The 16,412-nt window shown below is 35.7% G+C and overlaps 2 protein-coding genes across 11 annotated transcripts; both read right to left on the bottom strand.

The window, feature by feature from the left end:
- Positions 1–1,260: 1,260 nt before the first annotated feature.
- On the bottom strand, positions 1,261–6,380 carry LOC103488264 (uncharacterized). Of its 6 annotated transcripts, none has more exons than XM_008446919.3 (11): positions 6,060–6,380; positions 5,819–5,907; positions 5,540–5,647; positions 5,233–5,343; positions 4,887–5,066; positions 4,580–4,659; positions 3,362–3,401; positions 3,145–3,252; positions 2,503–2,583; positions 2,050–2,172; positions 1,261–1,765 (listed from the first exon to the last, which is right to left on the bottom strand). In XM_008446919.3, exons 2-11 carry the CDS (start codon positions 5,840–5,842, stop codon positions 1,718–1,720), a joined length of 903 nt encoding a protein of 300 aa, XP_008445141.1. In that variant the 5' UTR covers positions 5,843–5,907; positions 6,060–6,380; the 3' UTR covers positions 1,261–1,717. The 6 variants fall into 6 exon arrangements, with proteins under 6 accessions (XP_008445141.1, XP_050938178.1, XP_008445139.1 ...); XM_051082221.1 differs by having other exon boundaries at positions 1,886–2,172; positions 5,540–5,593; positions 6,060–6,354; XM_008446917.3 differs by having other exon boundaries at positions 1,886–2,172; positions 6,060–6,347.
- Positions 6,381–7,213: 833 nt separating this feature from the next.
- On the bottom strand, positions 7,214–15,168 carry LOC103488265 (transcriptional corepressor LEUNIG). 5 transcript variants are annotated; one of them, XM_051082218.1, is made up of 19 exons: positions 15,108–15,168; positions 14,683–14,732; positions 14,104–14,201; positions 13,900–14,009; positions 12,824–13,201; positions 12,661–12,749; positions 12,272–12,350; positions 12,123–12,198; positions 11,883–11,932; positions 11,462–11,767; positions 11,135–11,341; positions 10,499–10,744; positions 10,270–10,414; positions 9,362–9,471; positions 9,058–9,207; positions 8,705–8,860; positions 8,517–8,633; positions 7,826–8,032; positions 7,214–7,664 (listed from the first exon to the last, which is right to left on the bottom strand). In XM_051082218.1, exons 2-19 carry the CDS (start codon positions 14,712–14,714, stop codon positions 7,521–7,523), a joined length of 2,700 nt encoding a protein of 899 aa, XP_050938175.1. In that variant the 5' UTR covers positions 14,715–14,732; positions 15,108–15,168; the 3' UTR covers positions 7,214–7,520. The 5 variants fall into 5 exon arrangements, with proteins under 5 accessions (XP_050938175.1, XP_050938176.1, XP_050938174.1 ...); XM_051082219.1 differs by having other exon boundaries at positions 10,270–10,387; XM_051082217.1 differs by lacking the exon at positions 15,108–15,168 and adding an exon at positions 14,865–14,966.
- Between the last annotated feature and the right edge of the window lie 1,244 nt (positions 15,169–16,412).

Below are 16,412 nucleotides of genomic sequence, written 5' to 3'. Positions count from 1 at the left end.
TTAACTCAGTGGCTCCCAAGAAGAAAAAAGAAAAGGTTGCAAGGTGCTAAATTTAAAGAGTTGCAAAAACTACAATAACTATGCTTAAACATTTAAAAGTATAGAATAAATTCTCAAATAATAGAATCAAAGTGAAATTATTCTTTGTTTCCTGGAATTTATACATCCCATGACTAAAAATATGATTTTCTGTCGTATTAACTCTTTACAATATGAGCCCGACTTCTTCCCAACATCTCCTATTCCTTGTCACAAAAAACTCTCTAACTTGTCCAATTGATCCATGTTTGATCATACTTTTTGTGATTCACATGTATATTTGATTGGTAATTCTATGGATGATTACTCGTTTTTGTAAGAACCCCAATTGGTCAGGAAGATAATTGATTCTGCTACGTACTTAAAGAAAATAAATAAGTAAGAGGACAAATTGCAAAAACTATCGTACATTGTGATGGTTAGAAATAGTACTCTAAAACTTTTGAAAATTAAAAATTGAGACCTCAAAATTATCCAAATGTTAAAATAAGACCTTAAACTTACATAGTCGAATAAATTATATTGATTATATAAATTTGAAAATTCGGGTTCAATTTTTACGATTACTGTAAGCTTGAGTTCCAATTTTACACTTTAAGAATTTTGGAGATCTAGTTGTTATTATTGAAAGTTTGAGGTTATAATTACAATTAGAAATGTGGTTTTTGGGATTTGCTTTAAATAAAAAGAGATTCTTCTGGACAAAAGATTAGCCGAAAGAATAGATGTTTACCTCCTAGAACGTTATTCAAAAGGTGCAAAAACAAAAGGCGGAGATACTGGCTAGCAACAGATGTAATCACTACGATGAATCAATCATAAGTTGCTAAATCTAATTTCTAGCCAATATAACACTTGCAAGTTTGATGAATCGATTGTATTAAAAGTTGCTAATATCTAATGCAATAGATCAAATTATAGATTATACTTAAAAATATCAAATTATAATGAAGTAAACAGGCAGTCCAACATTTAGTGAAAGGATGAAAAGAAATCGTAAACCTTCTATTTTAGAACTCAAAAAATGAGATATGGATCTAATGGGAGCAAACAAATTCAAGACTATTTCAACCCCACCCCACCTAATTGAAGTCAGAAGAGAAAATGATTGGTTTGAGGTTATTTATATGATAACAGTTTCAAATTTCTGATAGTACTTTCCATATATATTTCAGGGGAATGAGAGTTCAAAAAGTATTAACTGACCCTTGGCAAACTATGTCGGATTGAAATGGTGCAACAGTAACCACAGTCACAATTTGATTCTGTGCATTATTTTTAAATGAAATGTCAGCCGAACCCTTAATTGGTCTTCAGAAAGGCTCTTCAATTATTGTCTCTGCATATATATGTTAAATATGCATCGACGTTTTTTTTTTTTTTTTTTTTCTATTAGACATTTATCCGGAAGGAATGAGGGAACAAAGGAGGAGAGCGTGGGAATATACACACAAATGCTTTATCTCTTGAAAGGTTAGACAATTATGGATCAGAAGTCATTAAAAAGGAGGACTAATTTCACATACCGGCTGGTTTTGAAGTCGGAACAGGGCAGCACATTTGAAGTTAATCAACCAACGAACTCTTTCTTTCTTCCTCCTCAGCACAAAAAGCTCCCTCTAGCAATTACCAAATTGAATGAAGGCTAATACACGCATTGGGAATTGTTAAAAAAATTTCACACGAAATTTTGGGTTCGAAGCTTCTCGTTCTTTGCACATTCCTCCTGAATAATAAAGAAAATAAGAAAGCACAGCAGTGGCTTTAGAGGGTTTGTACCGCTATGGGAGCCTTGAATTGATGAAAGAAACTGAACAGCTTGGTTTAAATGTTTCCACTCATTTACCAAATTTTGTCAAATGGAACCACCTTCAACACAACATCTTGAAGTAGTGGGCGACTTGAAACCCACACCTCCAGTGGGGGCGTATGTTTTTGATCAAGTTGGCTTAAAAAACTATGCAGAGAAAGTATAATATCAATCACAATCACAACACTATCAGTGCTCACCTGGAAAGCTTTTAAGAGTGTATAGCAACGTCTTTGCTCGACAGCTGCTGCAGCATACTTCTCTTTCAAAGCATTGCAGACCTGCTGCTCTTCTTGATGAGAGAGATTCACCTTATCTAGTTTCTGCAAATATTAGTAATAAATATTATCATTATTACTATTAAAATCAATGATTATTTAAAAAGAAAAAGAAAAGACTTCAAATCAAGAAGGCCCACTAGTATAAGAAAGAGAAAAATCCATTCTTCCTCCTTGGCTTTGAGTTGATCAAATGTTAACCTCAAATTTTTATTTTATCAAATTGAACTTTAAACCTAAATAAAAGGCGAACTTCATTCCATCATTTCATAATATTTCCTTGTTTTGTATTTTTTTTAACAGTTTCAAGGATAGTTATCATATCACTATTCTTGTGGTGAAGTATGCTATTTCTAGATTTTACCTGTGTATTACCTGTTGAATGCCTTTCAGAATTCCCACCATGGAATCAATAAGTTTCATTTTGCTCGCAGAGCTGGCTATGGCATCTTGAAACTACAAAAGTTGCAACGGAACATCAGTACATTGGAGTTGATCGCCTAACAAGATTGATTAATTTTTCTGGACCTAAGTCTATGATGTCTCAGATTTATATGCATACTAATCGTGTCTAACATATAGTAGCACATAACTGATAACCCACAACCCACAGCGGCACAACTGAATGTAAAAACCGATGCCATCAAAATGTTTTCAGCATTGAAGCACCCACCGTCATTATCAAGAGCTCAAAATTAAAATGAAATGGAAGTAGCAAATGACTTGTAAATTATTGCATGGGAGGGTGATACTGGACAAAGTCCTTTCGTGTCTATTGCAGAGTTGGAGATATTGATGTTTCTTGCAATTATGGCCATAATTTAATTATTTAATATCTTCAAAAAATTATTAGTGTATGAATTTTTGGTTGTTGAGAAAATCGTATGGGAAAAAGAAAATATCACCATAAAACAGTATATGGATTCATAATCACACTGGCATTCGTGGAAAAATAGTTCCTTAACGTGTAGATACAGAAACAAACAGCAAATGTGTAACCTTTTAACGATCATTAACCTGTGAACTTATGGAATTCAATAAGGACGTCTCCTTTAACATCAAATCCTTTATCTCCAAGAGTGCATTGTAGGTTGCATAGTATCTGCGTGTTTGCCTAAGTTTATCCTGTATGATGGCACATTTTTAGCTGAATGGTAAAATATCGTCTGTAAGAAGTTCAACAAACAATATGAATCAAAACAAACAAGTAATTCATGAAAAATAAAAAGTGAACCTGGATGTTAATGTATAGCTCTGAAAATCGGCGCTCGTACCTGCAAACTGATAATAAATCAGAAGAGGATGACTTTTCAACTCAACATAAGGCATCTAGAAATATTTCAAAGAGCCGGTGTGAAAATTTGAGAAGAAAATTTTTTTTCAGAAATTTCTGAGTTGTTGATAGCACAGATAATTAGAAATGCAAGAGCCAGAGTTGAGGAATAAATAAATGAGTAAAATATGTCCACATCTAAAATAATTGTGTACCAATTGAACTGTCTTTAACACAATGCAGATAATGCGTGATGGACAAAAAAATAGGGGGAGAGAAAAAGCCGCCCATAGCTTATGCACAGGCATGTGATGGAATGCCCATTAGCCCAATTGTTAAACAGACATGATGTGAACTCATTTGTCTTAAACAACATGGATTCAAATCCAGGTTCTCACCTACCAATAATATGAACATCTTACAAGTTTTTATAAAAGCAAAAATGTAACGGAATCCAGCAATAGATCCAAGTAAGCTAACAAAAAAAACATGTGTGTGTGTGTGTGTCTGTGTACAAAGAAGAAAAATGGCATGACCATGCCACCACTACAGGAAGAAGCTTAATTCATCTTCGCATGCAATTAAGAGCGTGAACAATAATAAGCAAGGTAAGAATGAAATGGGGCAATTATTTATATAGATATCAACTAAATGCTCCATAATTTCAAGCCATTCCCAGCAATAGGAGTTTCACATCTTGCTTCTGCATGATCTAAATCCAACACTAATCCAACAGCCGGAAATAGAACAGACAGTGGCACCCCACAAAAGCTATTTCGTTTGCTTCACCATGAAGGTACCAAAGCAAAACTAGAGGCTGATAATTGTTATTGACCTAAGGGTTGAGTTTCATTTTTCAAAATGATGTTCTGAGTGTTTGAGGCACACAAAAACTTCATCAGATAGTGGTCCTAATCTTCTAAACAAAATATCATCCGCATTAGCTCAGAAAACTGAATAAGTCTCCAAGTTGAACTAAGGAATTGAAATTATCGCCAAAAAACATGTGATAACAATGAAATAATTGCTGAGAAAAAGTAAGATGCAATTAGCACTAAGAAAAAATGGAAATGATTGCATCATCACCTAGAAAAAAATAAAGATAATAAAATCATGCAATGAACAAACAAAATAATTTTTAGGAATGAAAAGTGGAAGGAGAATAAGAGAACAACAGACTGGATGAGTTCAGTTTGGGTTGGCACGTCATCAAGAAGCCTCTTTAATGCTAATGTTTCCCTCACGGACGACATGAGTGCCTACCATAAAGATTAAAAAAAACACAGTAGTTAAATTCAAGACAATAGATTAATGAGCTGACTAGATCTAAAGATAAGGATCCAACAGAGCGGAATTTTGAGTGATGGGAAAATTTCTGTTCAGTTAGCAATCATGACATGGAATTGGTTCCAGCCTTAGTTTTTAATTCTTCCTGCATTAAAAGGAGAACTTAATAAACAACAGCTTTGGGGAGAAAAGGATTTACCTTCTTTACTGAATCCAATTCCTCCTCAGATGCACTAATCAAATCATCTAAGCTATCAAAGAAATTTGAGCATTCATGGTCTCCTGTCAATCTTCCCCCCAGCTCAATAATCTCATCTTGCAATTCACTACGCTTCGAATTAGAAGTGGACAGGAATTCAGATTCCTGTTTTCCAAGATCCTGAAACAACCCAAGGTGCATTTGAAACCCGGCAGATAATAAGTCAAAAGATTTTCCTTTACCAGAAACACAAACTTACAAGTTGTATATACACAAAAATCACAAGAACTACAAACTGATATTCAGCGAGAAACTGAGACTGTAAATACCAAAAGAAGGTGCTGACCTCCAAAGTTTTTAAGCATGACATCAAATTTTGCACCACATTAGCGTCCACCTTATCGACTCTATCTCGTAAGAGTTGCAAATCTTTCACCATTGCAACTTTCTTCTGGTCCTAGTACCGTAAAGGACGAGAAAGAAATTTATCAGGGGAATATTTTTCCCAAAAGAAACAACTAATCATTATGTAAGATAAGTAATATTCTGATATGACTTTTTCGTGATAATAAGAATTCTCAGGAATTCTAATCGAAACCCGCAATAAATCCCAACATAAACTTGAAAAGAGAGAAAAAAAATAAAATACTGACAAGTTCGTCCATGTCTTCCTTTAAAACCATTGAAACTCCATTGTCGGGATCCACCTGAAGAGGTTGTAAACATTTGTTTTCCTCAATCAAGCGTTCAGTGCAAGTACCCTATGATTTCCAGCAAGGGAGCATCACAGCAGTATGAAATCAGATAACGTACATGACTATATTTTAAGAGCTCAAAAATACCAGCAAAAACAAGTCACAAGAACAAGCCCAAATTTCCACAGTTGATAATTAGCCAACCATCACAACCAATACATCACAAAGCCTAAGTACCTGACTCTTGCTCGCCTCAGACATTACACAGAACACTGATACAGATGATAAAAACTGGACGAAGGAAAATACAAATTCTGCTGACAACACTGCAATTGCACAAGAATCACAGTGATCTACAAGTCAATCTCAGATGAATCTGAAGCTCATTCAATTCTCTGAAATGGTACTGACAAGTAATTCGAGAAATTTCCTACAAAAAATTCTTCTCCCTGATTAATCAAATTGATAACGCACAAACCTGATATGGCTTGATGCAGCAGGGGTGCCGGCAGGCTACTCTACTACTCTAATGAAGAAACCATGGATTCCCGAGCACTGGTGAAACTGATAAAATGGCAAAGATCGACACCAACCCGAAATGGAACTCCAATTCAGGCAATAAAATTGTCAATTATCTATGAATCGCTTGGAACAGGAGCTGCTTCTTATTCCAGGTAATCTCCGCCGTGTGGTCCTCCGAACACGGTGTGGCGGGAAGAACTATGGGTCGGAACTCCATCTCTTCGCGCTGGGCCGCCACTTATATGGGCCGTGGCCCATTTAAGATTCCCAAATTGGAGTGCCCTTAGCACTTCTTTTCAGGTAAGAAAGGATTATTTCACAGCTTTTTTGGACATAGATATTTTAGTCTTTTATTATTTTTTTTGCTATATATGCAATTTTAGGCTCTATTGCTGTTTACGCAATAACCTTTTTCTTTTTGTATAATAAAAGAATGGCAATTACATAAACCATTTCTAGGATAAATTGCAAAAACTACTGTTCAAATACAATTGAGACCTCCAACTTTCGATCCTTAAATTTAGACTTTTTAAGACTTTAAAACTTTTAAATTAAACCCACAGGTAATAAAAATGAAAGTTACTGGGGATACTATTTATACAATTACTTAAGTTTGAAGGTTTAAGGTTTAATTTTACCTAATTTTAACATTAGGTACTTTTGAAGGCTTAAATGATAAATTGAAAATTTGTATAATTGCAAAACTACGTACCCTACACATAATTGTTATAAATATTTCATATACAATTGAATTGGGTATTGTTTTAGAATGATCAAACATGAAAACATATGAATTTGAGAACAGAAAATAAAAAAATGGTTGGGTGGGGCGATTATTCAATTATTGGAATCCCTTTCCACTACATACGACTTTTTTCCACAAATTATAGCACCACTTTTCTCAACATTCAACTTTATCAAACTAATAATATGCTTCTCTTTTTCTTTTTTCTGCTAAACTTTAAGCGATATTTCTTCTTCATTTATCAAGTACATCAATAATGAAGCCAGGGGCATATCAGAGCGTTATTTCTTTTGTAGCTTTTCCTTTTTTATTTGTAAGGATGATATGAAAATAAAAGAAGCACAAAAAGCATAAGCAGAAGACAGTGGAAGAGTAAATAGTATACATTCTAACAAGATGGAGTTCAATTACAAGCAGTTTTGTCAGAAATTTGGGTCATATCATATCCACCTCAAGTTTCATATTCTAAAACCAAAAAAGGGAAAAAGAAAAATTAGAAGTCCCGAAGAAAAAAAAGGTCTAAAGACAGTACACAAAGCTACATCAAAACAAACCAGTACCAAGATCACTGCCTTAGCTTTCCATTTTAGCTACTGTGAGTTACCTTTTTTTTTTCTTTTCTTTCTTTCTTTTTTTGGTTTTTTTTTTTCTCCTTTGTTCTCTTTTTTTATTTTACTTCCACAGTTTGATGAACCTGTCGTGGCTCGCCGAAGCAACCAAACCTGATGCCGTGGATACCGCTAAGGATGATACTAAACCTTCATGAGCTGATAGAGTCATCGTCTTGTTCTCTGTTGTGTTCCAAAGCTCTAACGACTGCAGCAGTTAAGATAAGAATGGAAGTGAGAGGGGAATATAACAATAACTATTTGATCCCTTAAATCTAAATCAAAGGGGTAGTGAAAGAATCATCAACGTATGAACTATTCTAATTCTTTTCAACTAAAGAATATGACACTGGTTGGGAGAGGACTTGCCTCGTAACATCCAATAACCAGCAAAGTAGAGTAGGTGGGATGAAAAACGCAAGAGTGGAATTTATTGCCGTTACAGCTCAACTCGTGAATGGATTCACCCTCATTCCCTGAAGCAAGTGTCCACACACGAACAGAATCCTCGCTAACAGATGCCAGGAACTCTCCAGAAGGATCCCAACAAAGTGATTGAACCGTTTTGGTGTGTCCCTATACTTGGAAGCACACATTTCACGGAGAAAAGGTAAGCCAATCCATGTGGGAATAAAAGTGCAGCACAAAAAGTAATTTCATAAACATAAAGTTATAAGTCTATAAACAAATACATCATTTTGATCACAGATAACTACATAACTACTTAACAAAATGTCACTGAATAAAAATATTCAGATAAGATGTTTGAGTTATACAAGTGAAGTCAGGGAAATTCTAAGCTCTAACCTCTTGGTCGAGGGTATATATCTAAACCAATACTAGCTATTTAAATGAGCAGTTGATAATCAAAAACAGAAAAACAATCCATTTATATATTAAGCAACTGCAGAAAAATCCTCCAATGCCCAAAATACAATACATGATTTATTGGCTTGCTTCAACTGAGTTAAATATGGAATAATGATGAATAATGAAAAACAACCAACAAAACCACACGGCCTATGTTTGGCAGGTTGCACAACTTCAAATATAAACTGACCCGTAATGAATGCAGGCGCGCTTGTGTCTCAACATCAAAAATGGATACGATATTATCTACAACAGCGGCAAAGTATCTCCCAAGACGAGGTTGAAATCTCATTGGGCCCGTACCACCCTAAGTTACACGATCAATTTAGTAACCATGACAGCCTATATACACGTTTAAACCATGATAAATCAAGATACCTTGAATACTGCTGCACAGCTGCCATTAGTGATATTCCAGTATCGAATCTCACCATCACCATCACAAGAGCAAATAAAGTCATCCTTCTTTGGATGGAAGTCCAAAGACATAACAGAAGCAGAATGTCCCGTAAAAGTACGTAGAGAATAACAATGCTGCAGGTGAATTACAGATTGAGAATGACACCGCAACATATTGTATAACTTTCTTGCAAAATAGCAATTATAAGTAAATATATAAACATATCCCTTGCGGGGTTATTCAGGTTATTTGTATGATGCAATACCAAGTTCCAACAATTAACAAATAAAGGCTCAAGTTAAATCAAAGACATAGATAGAGGATAACTAACATTGTCAGCATCCCAAACCCTGACTGTTCGATCGAATGATGAAGTTGCAAGGCGGGGCATGCTAGGACTAAAACGAACATCAGTGACAATGGAAGCATGTTCTTCAAGTGAAGTTTTCGGCTTCAAATTTTCGGTATACCATAATACAGCCTGCACTACCATCATAATTAACCCCAAGGAAGACGAAAAAAATGGATTGACCAATGCTAAATCCAATAACAAGATTTTCAAATCTTACATGCAATACTTTAAACATAACAACAGTCCCAATATACAGTACAGGTCATCGTCAATGGGTTCTCACCTTCTTATCATGACCACCACTAACAAGCAGCTTTCCGTCAGATGAAAAGTGGCAAGAGGAAACTTTGCTTGAGCTTGCTCTAACAGAATTCACCTCCGTAAATGTGAATCCTGAAGGTTAAATTCACTCCTTAAAGATAACATATAAAATAGTAGACCATGCTCAAAACCAACTTTCAACTTCATCTGGAGGTTACCCCAAATGCTAATTATAGTTTAGTAGTTTTCAAGCCAATGTGTTACATCAGGATCAAGAACGCATGCAACATACCAAGAAGAATGCAACTATGTAAGATATTTATAGTCTAAATCCTACATTACTTCACCTCTAAGCCTACCCCATAATTATCCATTTTGTATCCTTCCAAATGACCTAGATTAAGATATGTAAATCAAACTCCTTACATGTGGTGCCACAGAACAACTAACAGGGTCTTCTCAAAGTGGTTGTATTACTATATGACTAAATGCATGGGCCGTATATGACCTACCTGATGGATAGTCTCTCAGATGGAGAGCTAATGGTAAAAATGATAAAAGGAAGACTATCAACACCATTAATTAAATTCTGCATCCTCTTTAATCGTGTTCTCAACCCTTACCGAAGATATATTATATTCTCTATTAATATGCACAAAATTGAAAATACACCAGCTAGGGGTGATTTAAATATACTCATGACATTCAAAAACGATAGTAGATATGATTTAATTGATATGGTTTTTTTCTGGGAAAGATGCATGAATAAAATATTAGAGCATATGCAGCATAAGTCAAAAAGGTAGCTTTGTGGCAGAATACAAAACATAAAATACTTTCCACTTGCAAATGCCATGCATTTACATACTGGCAATTGCAAAAAACAGGCAGAATAATAAAAAAGAATGCAAGGTATGGCATTCACTGCACCTTTGCTGCCATCCATACAGCGCCCTACAGGATCTCTAGGGTCCCCATCATCATGGGATAAAAAAGACTCGACATTGTCATCAAGAGACCCATCCTCCACGTAGCGATCCATATCAGCCTGCAATTCAAGTTCTTTATCATCCCACTGCCAAAATGGAATGCCAATGAGCAAGTGGAAAAGGAATTATTATAATTCCTTTCATACAATCAATTACCAAGCTCCACCTACCAACTGATTTGAGGGGGACGTAAAAGTGCCAGTACCGTCACCGTTGAACATCATCAAAGGTTTAGATGAACTGCCACTGTGAGGCAAAGCAGGCATTGAGATTGCATCTCCAGGTGTGTGAGTTGAGGGAGTTGAAGGAGCAGAACTTGGGGATGGGCCAGCAGTATTTGCTGTTCCTGAGCTATTTGCTGGACCTGAAGATGATACTGGTTGCTTCCTCTTTCTCCCAGTCTGATTCTTTGAAACCTGAAATGAGATGTCAAAACATTGTAAAGCTTAAAGGAAGACAGGAAATATTTATTTATATTTGAAGGTTCTATAGTAGACAACTGACACCAATTTAACTACATGACCTATTGTCAGATTCATAAAAAGGGAATTAACAAAATTCGAAGCCTAAATGACCTCTTTACATCTCAGAAAATACATCAGTTCTCCAGTGGAAAAGTACACTGAACTAAAGTTATACGCGCGCGCATAACATTAATGTGAGAAATTACAAGCAACAGGCATTATGATGTTAGTGATAGCGTGAAAGCATTGAAGATATATCATAGAAATTGAAGATAGATGCAGATGCTCTAGCAAGAGTAAATTGATTGACCAATGACCAATGACCGTTATTCAATACCAGACCTGATCATTTCCACGAAATGAGTTTGACATGCTACCATCCATGGTGACACTGCCAGCACCCCCAATTTTTTCTTGCTGGTGCATATTGTGGTTTGAGCTTTGCGATTGTTGATTTGAAAGAGCATGCTGCTGAAGTTGCTGCTGCTGCTGTTGCTGGCTACTACTCTGTTGCTGCTGCTGTTGCTGCTGCAATTGAGCCATTTTTATCTAAGGAAAATAATAGATTCTTAGAAAAACGGGACCACGAAGTGTATAGCATTTTCTAAATAAATACATCCTGAGTATAAAAATAAAAACTGAGACCAACAGTAAGAGGGTAATTAACACCTTAAGGATCACGTCTGTGTTGTCTCCACGAGGCAAGAGAGGACTGCCAGCTTGTAGAGGAGATCCAACATTTGGAACAACATCACCAACAGAATTTGAAAGTCCATCTTTTGCCATTCGACTATTCAAAAGCATTCTCAATCTTCTACCATCATCATTAACAGAAGGTGATGTTAAATTCTGTTGTGCAAGCATTAGTTGTTGTTGGTGTTGCGGTGTCAACATCTGGAGCTGAGGAAAAGATTGGGGAGCCTGTATGAAAGGTTTTTGTTGCTGAAGGATCCCAGAACGTAGCTGGTCTAGCCCCTGCAAGAGGAAAAGGAGATATTGAATGAGAATACCCATCAACTCAGAATCCATACATTTTACACATTACGGTAATTATTACAGAAATGAAGAGAATTGGTCATTAGAAACATACAGTGAGGGGCCATCCCTTTAAGGTCAAATTATTGCCACCATGATTTGATCCTGAAAGATATTTTCATTTACCATGTAAGTAAGACACGTCTGATAGTAGCCCACAAAACCCTAATCTTTAAACGGTAAGACCCTTGGTATGCTAAATGAAAATTGAGCAAGTAAAATGCAGGGTTTCAAGGATTCCAATCACAACGTACACACACAGCAAGTACTTAAAACATCAATAATTTGGCAGTACCAGGAAGGCCCATCAGTGATCCCTCGGGACCTGCAGCTCTAGGATTCAAAACTGGGTTGATCTCAGTCTTTATATCCTGCATTTTTACAAATTTTTCAGGAAAAAAGAAAGGAATATAGTAAATGACGAACTTAATAGAAGTATCATACCGGTGTGGAACCTGGCAATTGCTGGCTCCTAGATTGAACTTGAGGAGACATTCCACCAGTTGAACCATGTAACACTTGCCTGCAATTACAATTTAGAACTCTTAAGCAAGTAAGGTAGTGCATAGGCATCCAACACAACAGTTAGGGCATCCAATATGCAATTCTTAGGAATGTCTTCAGATCGTAGTCATGCATTAAAACCCAAGTTACTTCCTGCCATGAATTTAAACTTCTTAGAGAATGTGATAAAACAAAGAAAATATAACATGTAAAATATCCCATCAAACTCCAATAATCAGCAGGGAAGTCTCTTTTTTGTGCATGGCCTTTGATGCTTTAATTCTATGCAAACGCAGTGATAATGAGACAAATGTCTACAAGAAAAGCACCCAGAGGACTGGCTGGTTGCTGCAGCTGACTTCAGAATTGAAGCATGATTTGGGTCCAACAGCTGGCCGACATTATCCCCATACCTTTGCTGCAAGGTTTACAGAAGTATAAGTAAAAGTAACAAAAGCCTTTGCTTGTCAAAAATCTAAACAGTATACCTACTTTTATAGCAGCATCATCTAGGGAATCCCTCTGAAGGGGCAGTTTTAATCTGTCCTCGTACATTTTTGTAGCCAACGCATTTACAGATCCGGGATTCTGGCGCATAAGAGGATCATTTCCAACAAAACCATTTGCATTTCCATTCAAGAGTTGGGCTCCATCTCTTCGCTGTTGTTGTTGCTGCTGAGTCTGCTGTTGCTGTTGCTGTGGCTGCTGTTGCTGTTGATGCTGTTGCTGCTGTTGTTGCTGCTGCTGTTGTTGGGCATGTCTCTGCATCAGAAGCATCTGCATGTGCTGTGGTTGTTGTTGTTGTGGCTGTGTTTGCTGCTGCTGCTGTTGTTGATGTTGCTGTTGCTCTCTTGCTTTTATTAATTGTGTCTAGAAAGTTCATTGACTGTCAGTATCTTTTGCAGAGAATTTCATGACGTGAGTGAACATTTAAATTGTATTTCTGGTATCAAATAATAAATTTGCACAGAAAAAGTGACTCAAGTTTATTTTAAGAATGGTGTTTCCTCGTCCAATCTACAACATTTTCCCTAGAAAAAAAATTCATAAACAAAATATGTGAAAGAGAACCTACACATTCTAAAACTGCATTCTTTATACATAGAGGATAGGATTAAGGAATAAAGGGCATGTCATGAGAAAACAATAATTTGCATGCACTTGGGAATTGCTTCAATAATCCCTTGTACGTACGAGGCCATCGGTGGTCAAAACAATAATGCAGGTACAATACAGACAATTCAAATATTTAATAAAACAATACTCCATAGTTAAACTATTGTCAAATCTGTCTATTTAAGTTACCCCCAACGTCATATGCACAGAAAGGGAGACTGAAGTTGCGGGTTCCAATTTCAATCAAGAATTTGAAGAAGGTAGTAGGTTTGACCAATATAGACGTAAGTCAACAACGGCATATCCAACTCCAAAATGTTAACAAGAAAGAAATTATTTCTTCAATGTGAAATTAGGACAAAATATTAATAGCTTTAAACAGCAAACTCAAATGCAGAAGGTGCATTTCCGAGTTCAATTGTATCAAAAGAATGCGAAGCTATGCAACATACCTCAATATAAGATGCAGCAACATCAGAGTGCTTCTCATTAGTCCTGGCAATGAATATATCCCAGAATACCGACCACCATTCAAACAGAAAGCCGCCGGGCGCATCAATAGCTGTAACCCCATAACTCGAAAAATCATTATCAACTCAGCACGAGTAAATGGTACAATACCAGTCCATACTGAAACAAAATCCAAATATACTCACCAACAGGATCCGAAGAGACTTTTCCCTCTGCTTGAAAAGCCTGAGCAGTAGCCTTCAAATCTCTTTTTACCAAGTAATCATGAATATAAACATCTAACCTGTTAAATAGGCGGACGCCCAGTAAAAGAACAAGATTCCAAGTTCGGGGGTTATTGAAATTTCATTTCCAGTAAGAACATAAGAAACCGAAGAGATAGTAAAGCCAACACTGAGTCACAGAACTTCTAACAACAGACAAAGAAAATGAAGAACTAAAATAAACCCAAACAAGGGTTCGTGTGGAGTTAACACAAATAATCGGCTAAATTGAAATCAACTAATTGTGAGAAGACCTGAACCCTAAATCCTCCATAAAACGAAGTAAGCCCAATGCCAAAGGTTTGCGCGCAAAATCTCAAGAAAACAAGTAGAAAGATCGAAATTTGTAATGCTATAAAGAAGCAAGAATAAAATTAAAGAAACCCCCGATACGAAATCAACAAAGGAGGAGAGAAGAAAATCCATTTGAAGTAACAAAAGAGATAGAACTCCAAGTAGAGAGAAGATAGAAGTAAGTAGCAAAATACTCAAGAAACTTACATTTTATCAGCTTCCCAGTTGGTCTGAGACATCTTTTAAGAATCCAGACACTGCAGAGGAGTGGATAAAATCAAAATAACCTGTTAGTTTCTTGAAAAACAAGTTCCTCCAGCTCTTTTAGCTCTTGCTGGCCAAACCCACCAAACCCAGAAGCGAAAAAACAAAACCCTTTTCGCCAAAACCTTAGATTAATCCAGAAAGAGGAAGGAAATTAGTAGGAACTGCAGAAGAGAGAATCTACGCAAGGGAATAGAAGCAGGGCCTCTGGTTCCAGCAATGAAAGTATAGAGAATGTAAGGCCGTATTATTATTATTTTTTTTATTATTATTATTATTATTACGTCTACCAAATTTTACATTTATAAAATCATACAAATAATATAGATGTATATATTTCAATTTCAAGGAAGGATCGAAATAGATACCTGCAATCCAAAAACGTATTTTTGTTCTAAAGCTTTTTGCTTTTATTTCGAGAGAGCTGAAAAATTATTTTGCTGATAATCCGTGGGCCTTGGACGAAATGAGACTTATTGTTGTTGTTGTTTCATCCATACAAAATGACCGCTATACCCCTGTAGTAAAATAAAAGAATTTTGAGCCGAGAATATAGAAGTAGAGAAGAAGGAGAGGGTGTTTTGGTACTTTCGGAGTGGGTTGATCTGGTGTTGCTTTTTCAATGTGGGGGTTTAAACTTTAAGGTAATTACAAAGGTGGCCCATGATATTTTAATTTTATTTTTGCTTATTTGGAAAACCGCCTCGTGTATTGTTTTAAATTAATATATTTGGTTCCCATGCGTTGGCTAGCGGTAGACGGTTCATGACTGCTGGTTGGTCTCGCTCTGACCTTCCTTAACATATTCCTTAATGCCTATTTTGACCTTCTCTTCCTCTTCCCTTTCCCTTTCCCTTTCCCTTTCTTCTCCCTAATTATATATTTTGGTTTTCCACTTAATTTAGTGTGTATCTGTTTTTTTTGGTTATTTTAGTCTTTCTAGTTGATGGATGTTGGAATTAATCGAAGATAAATGTGTGGAAAATTGTATCATCATACAAAAAAAAAAGGCCCATAGCACATTTTTTGCATATTGTAAATATGATGAATAAGATATATCAAACGGTTATCATATGATTATCAGATGACTATCAAAGGACTATTAACTTTTAAATTTACTACTTTTGCAATTTATAAAATGTAGTGAAGTATACTTATTATCAGACAATTTTTTGTTATTTTGCAAATGCCTCTAAATATATTGTGAACTTCTAAATTTATTCCACACGACTTTATTTTAGGATTTTTATGATGCTTTATTCACGGTTTTAAATTTAATAGTTTCAAAAGTGTAGTAGGAGTGATTATCAATCGGTTGGAAAAAAACCTTGACATCGGTGAGTAATGATCGATTTAATTCTTAAAAATATTTTTTGAAAAAACTCGATTTGAAACTTTTTGAAACTGGCCTCAACCGACCTCTCTTGTTTTTCAACCAATCGACTTTAGTTTGACCGATTGACTCGATTTTTTGGTGATTACTTGCTGTATCCTTTTGGTATGCTTATATTTTATCATATTTCATTTTATTGGGTGTTCCTTTATAATATTGTCTTTTAAGAAAAAATAGACTTTGATGGAAATTTACGGAAGTGTTTTGACTAAGATTTGATTATCCTTTTGACCATTACACAGTAGTTTTTGTTTTTGTCTTTTTAATAATTTACACTACT

This window comes from Cucumis melo, chromosome 3, assembly GCF_025177605.1.
Source record: "Cucumis melo cultivar AY chromosome 3, USDA_Cmelo_AY_1.0, whole genome shotgun sequence".
Taxonomy (NCBI): Eukaryota; Viridiplantae; Streptophyta; class Magnoliopsida; order Cucurbitales; family Cucurbitaceae; genus Cucumis; species Cucumis melo.
Note: the sequence above shows the minus strand (reverse complement) of the source record. Positions and strands in the feature narration are given on the sequence as shown.

Bases quoted from the DNA above. Each gene is read 5' to 3' on its own strand.
- LOC103488265 (XM_051082218.1), bottom strand. From the start codon at position 14,714: ATGTCTCAGACCAACTGGGAAGCTGATAAAAT. The intron at 11,342-11,461 runs GTGTTAATTACC...TATTTTCCTTAG, and splicing joins ACACAGACGTGATCCTTAAG to ATAAAAATGGCTCAATTGCA. The intron at 9,208-9,361 runs GTGAGAACCCAT...ATGGTAGTGCAG, and splicing joins GTGGTGGTCATGATAAGAAG to GCTGTATTATGGTATACCGA.
- LOC103488264 (XM_008446917.3), bottom strand. From the start codon at position 5,842: ATGTCTGAGGCGAGCAAGAGTCAG. The intron at 5,648-5,818 runs GTACTTAGGCTT...TGGAAATCATAG, and splicing joins CTGAGGCGAGCAAGAGTCAG to GGTACTTGCACTGAACGCTT. The intron at 1,766-1,885 runs GTAAATGAGTGG...TTTATTATTCAG, and splicing joins GTTCCATTTGACAAAATTTG to GAGGAATGTGCAAAGAACGA.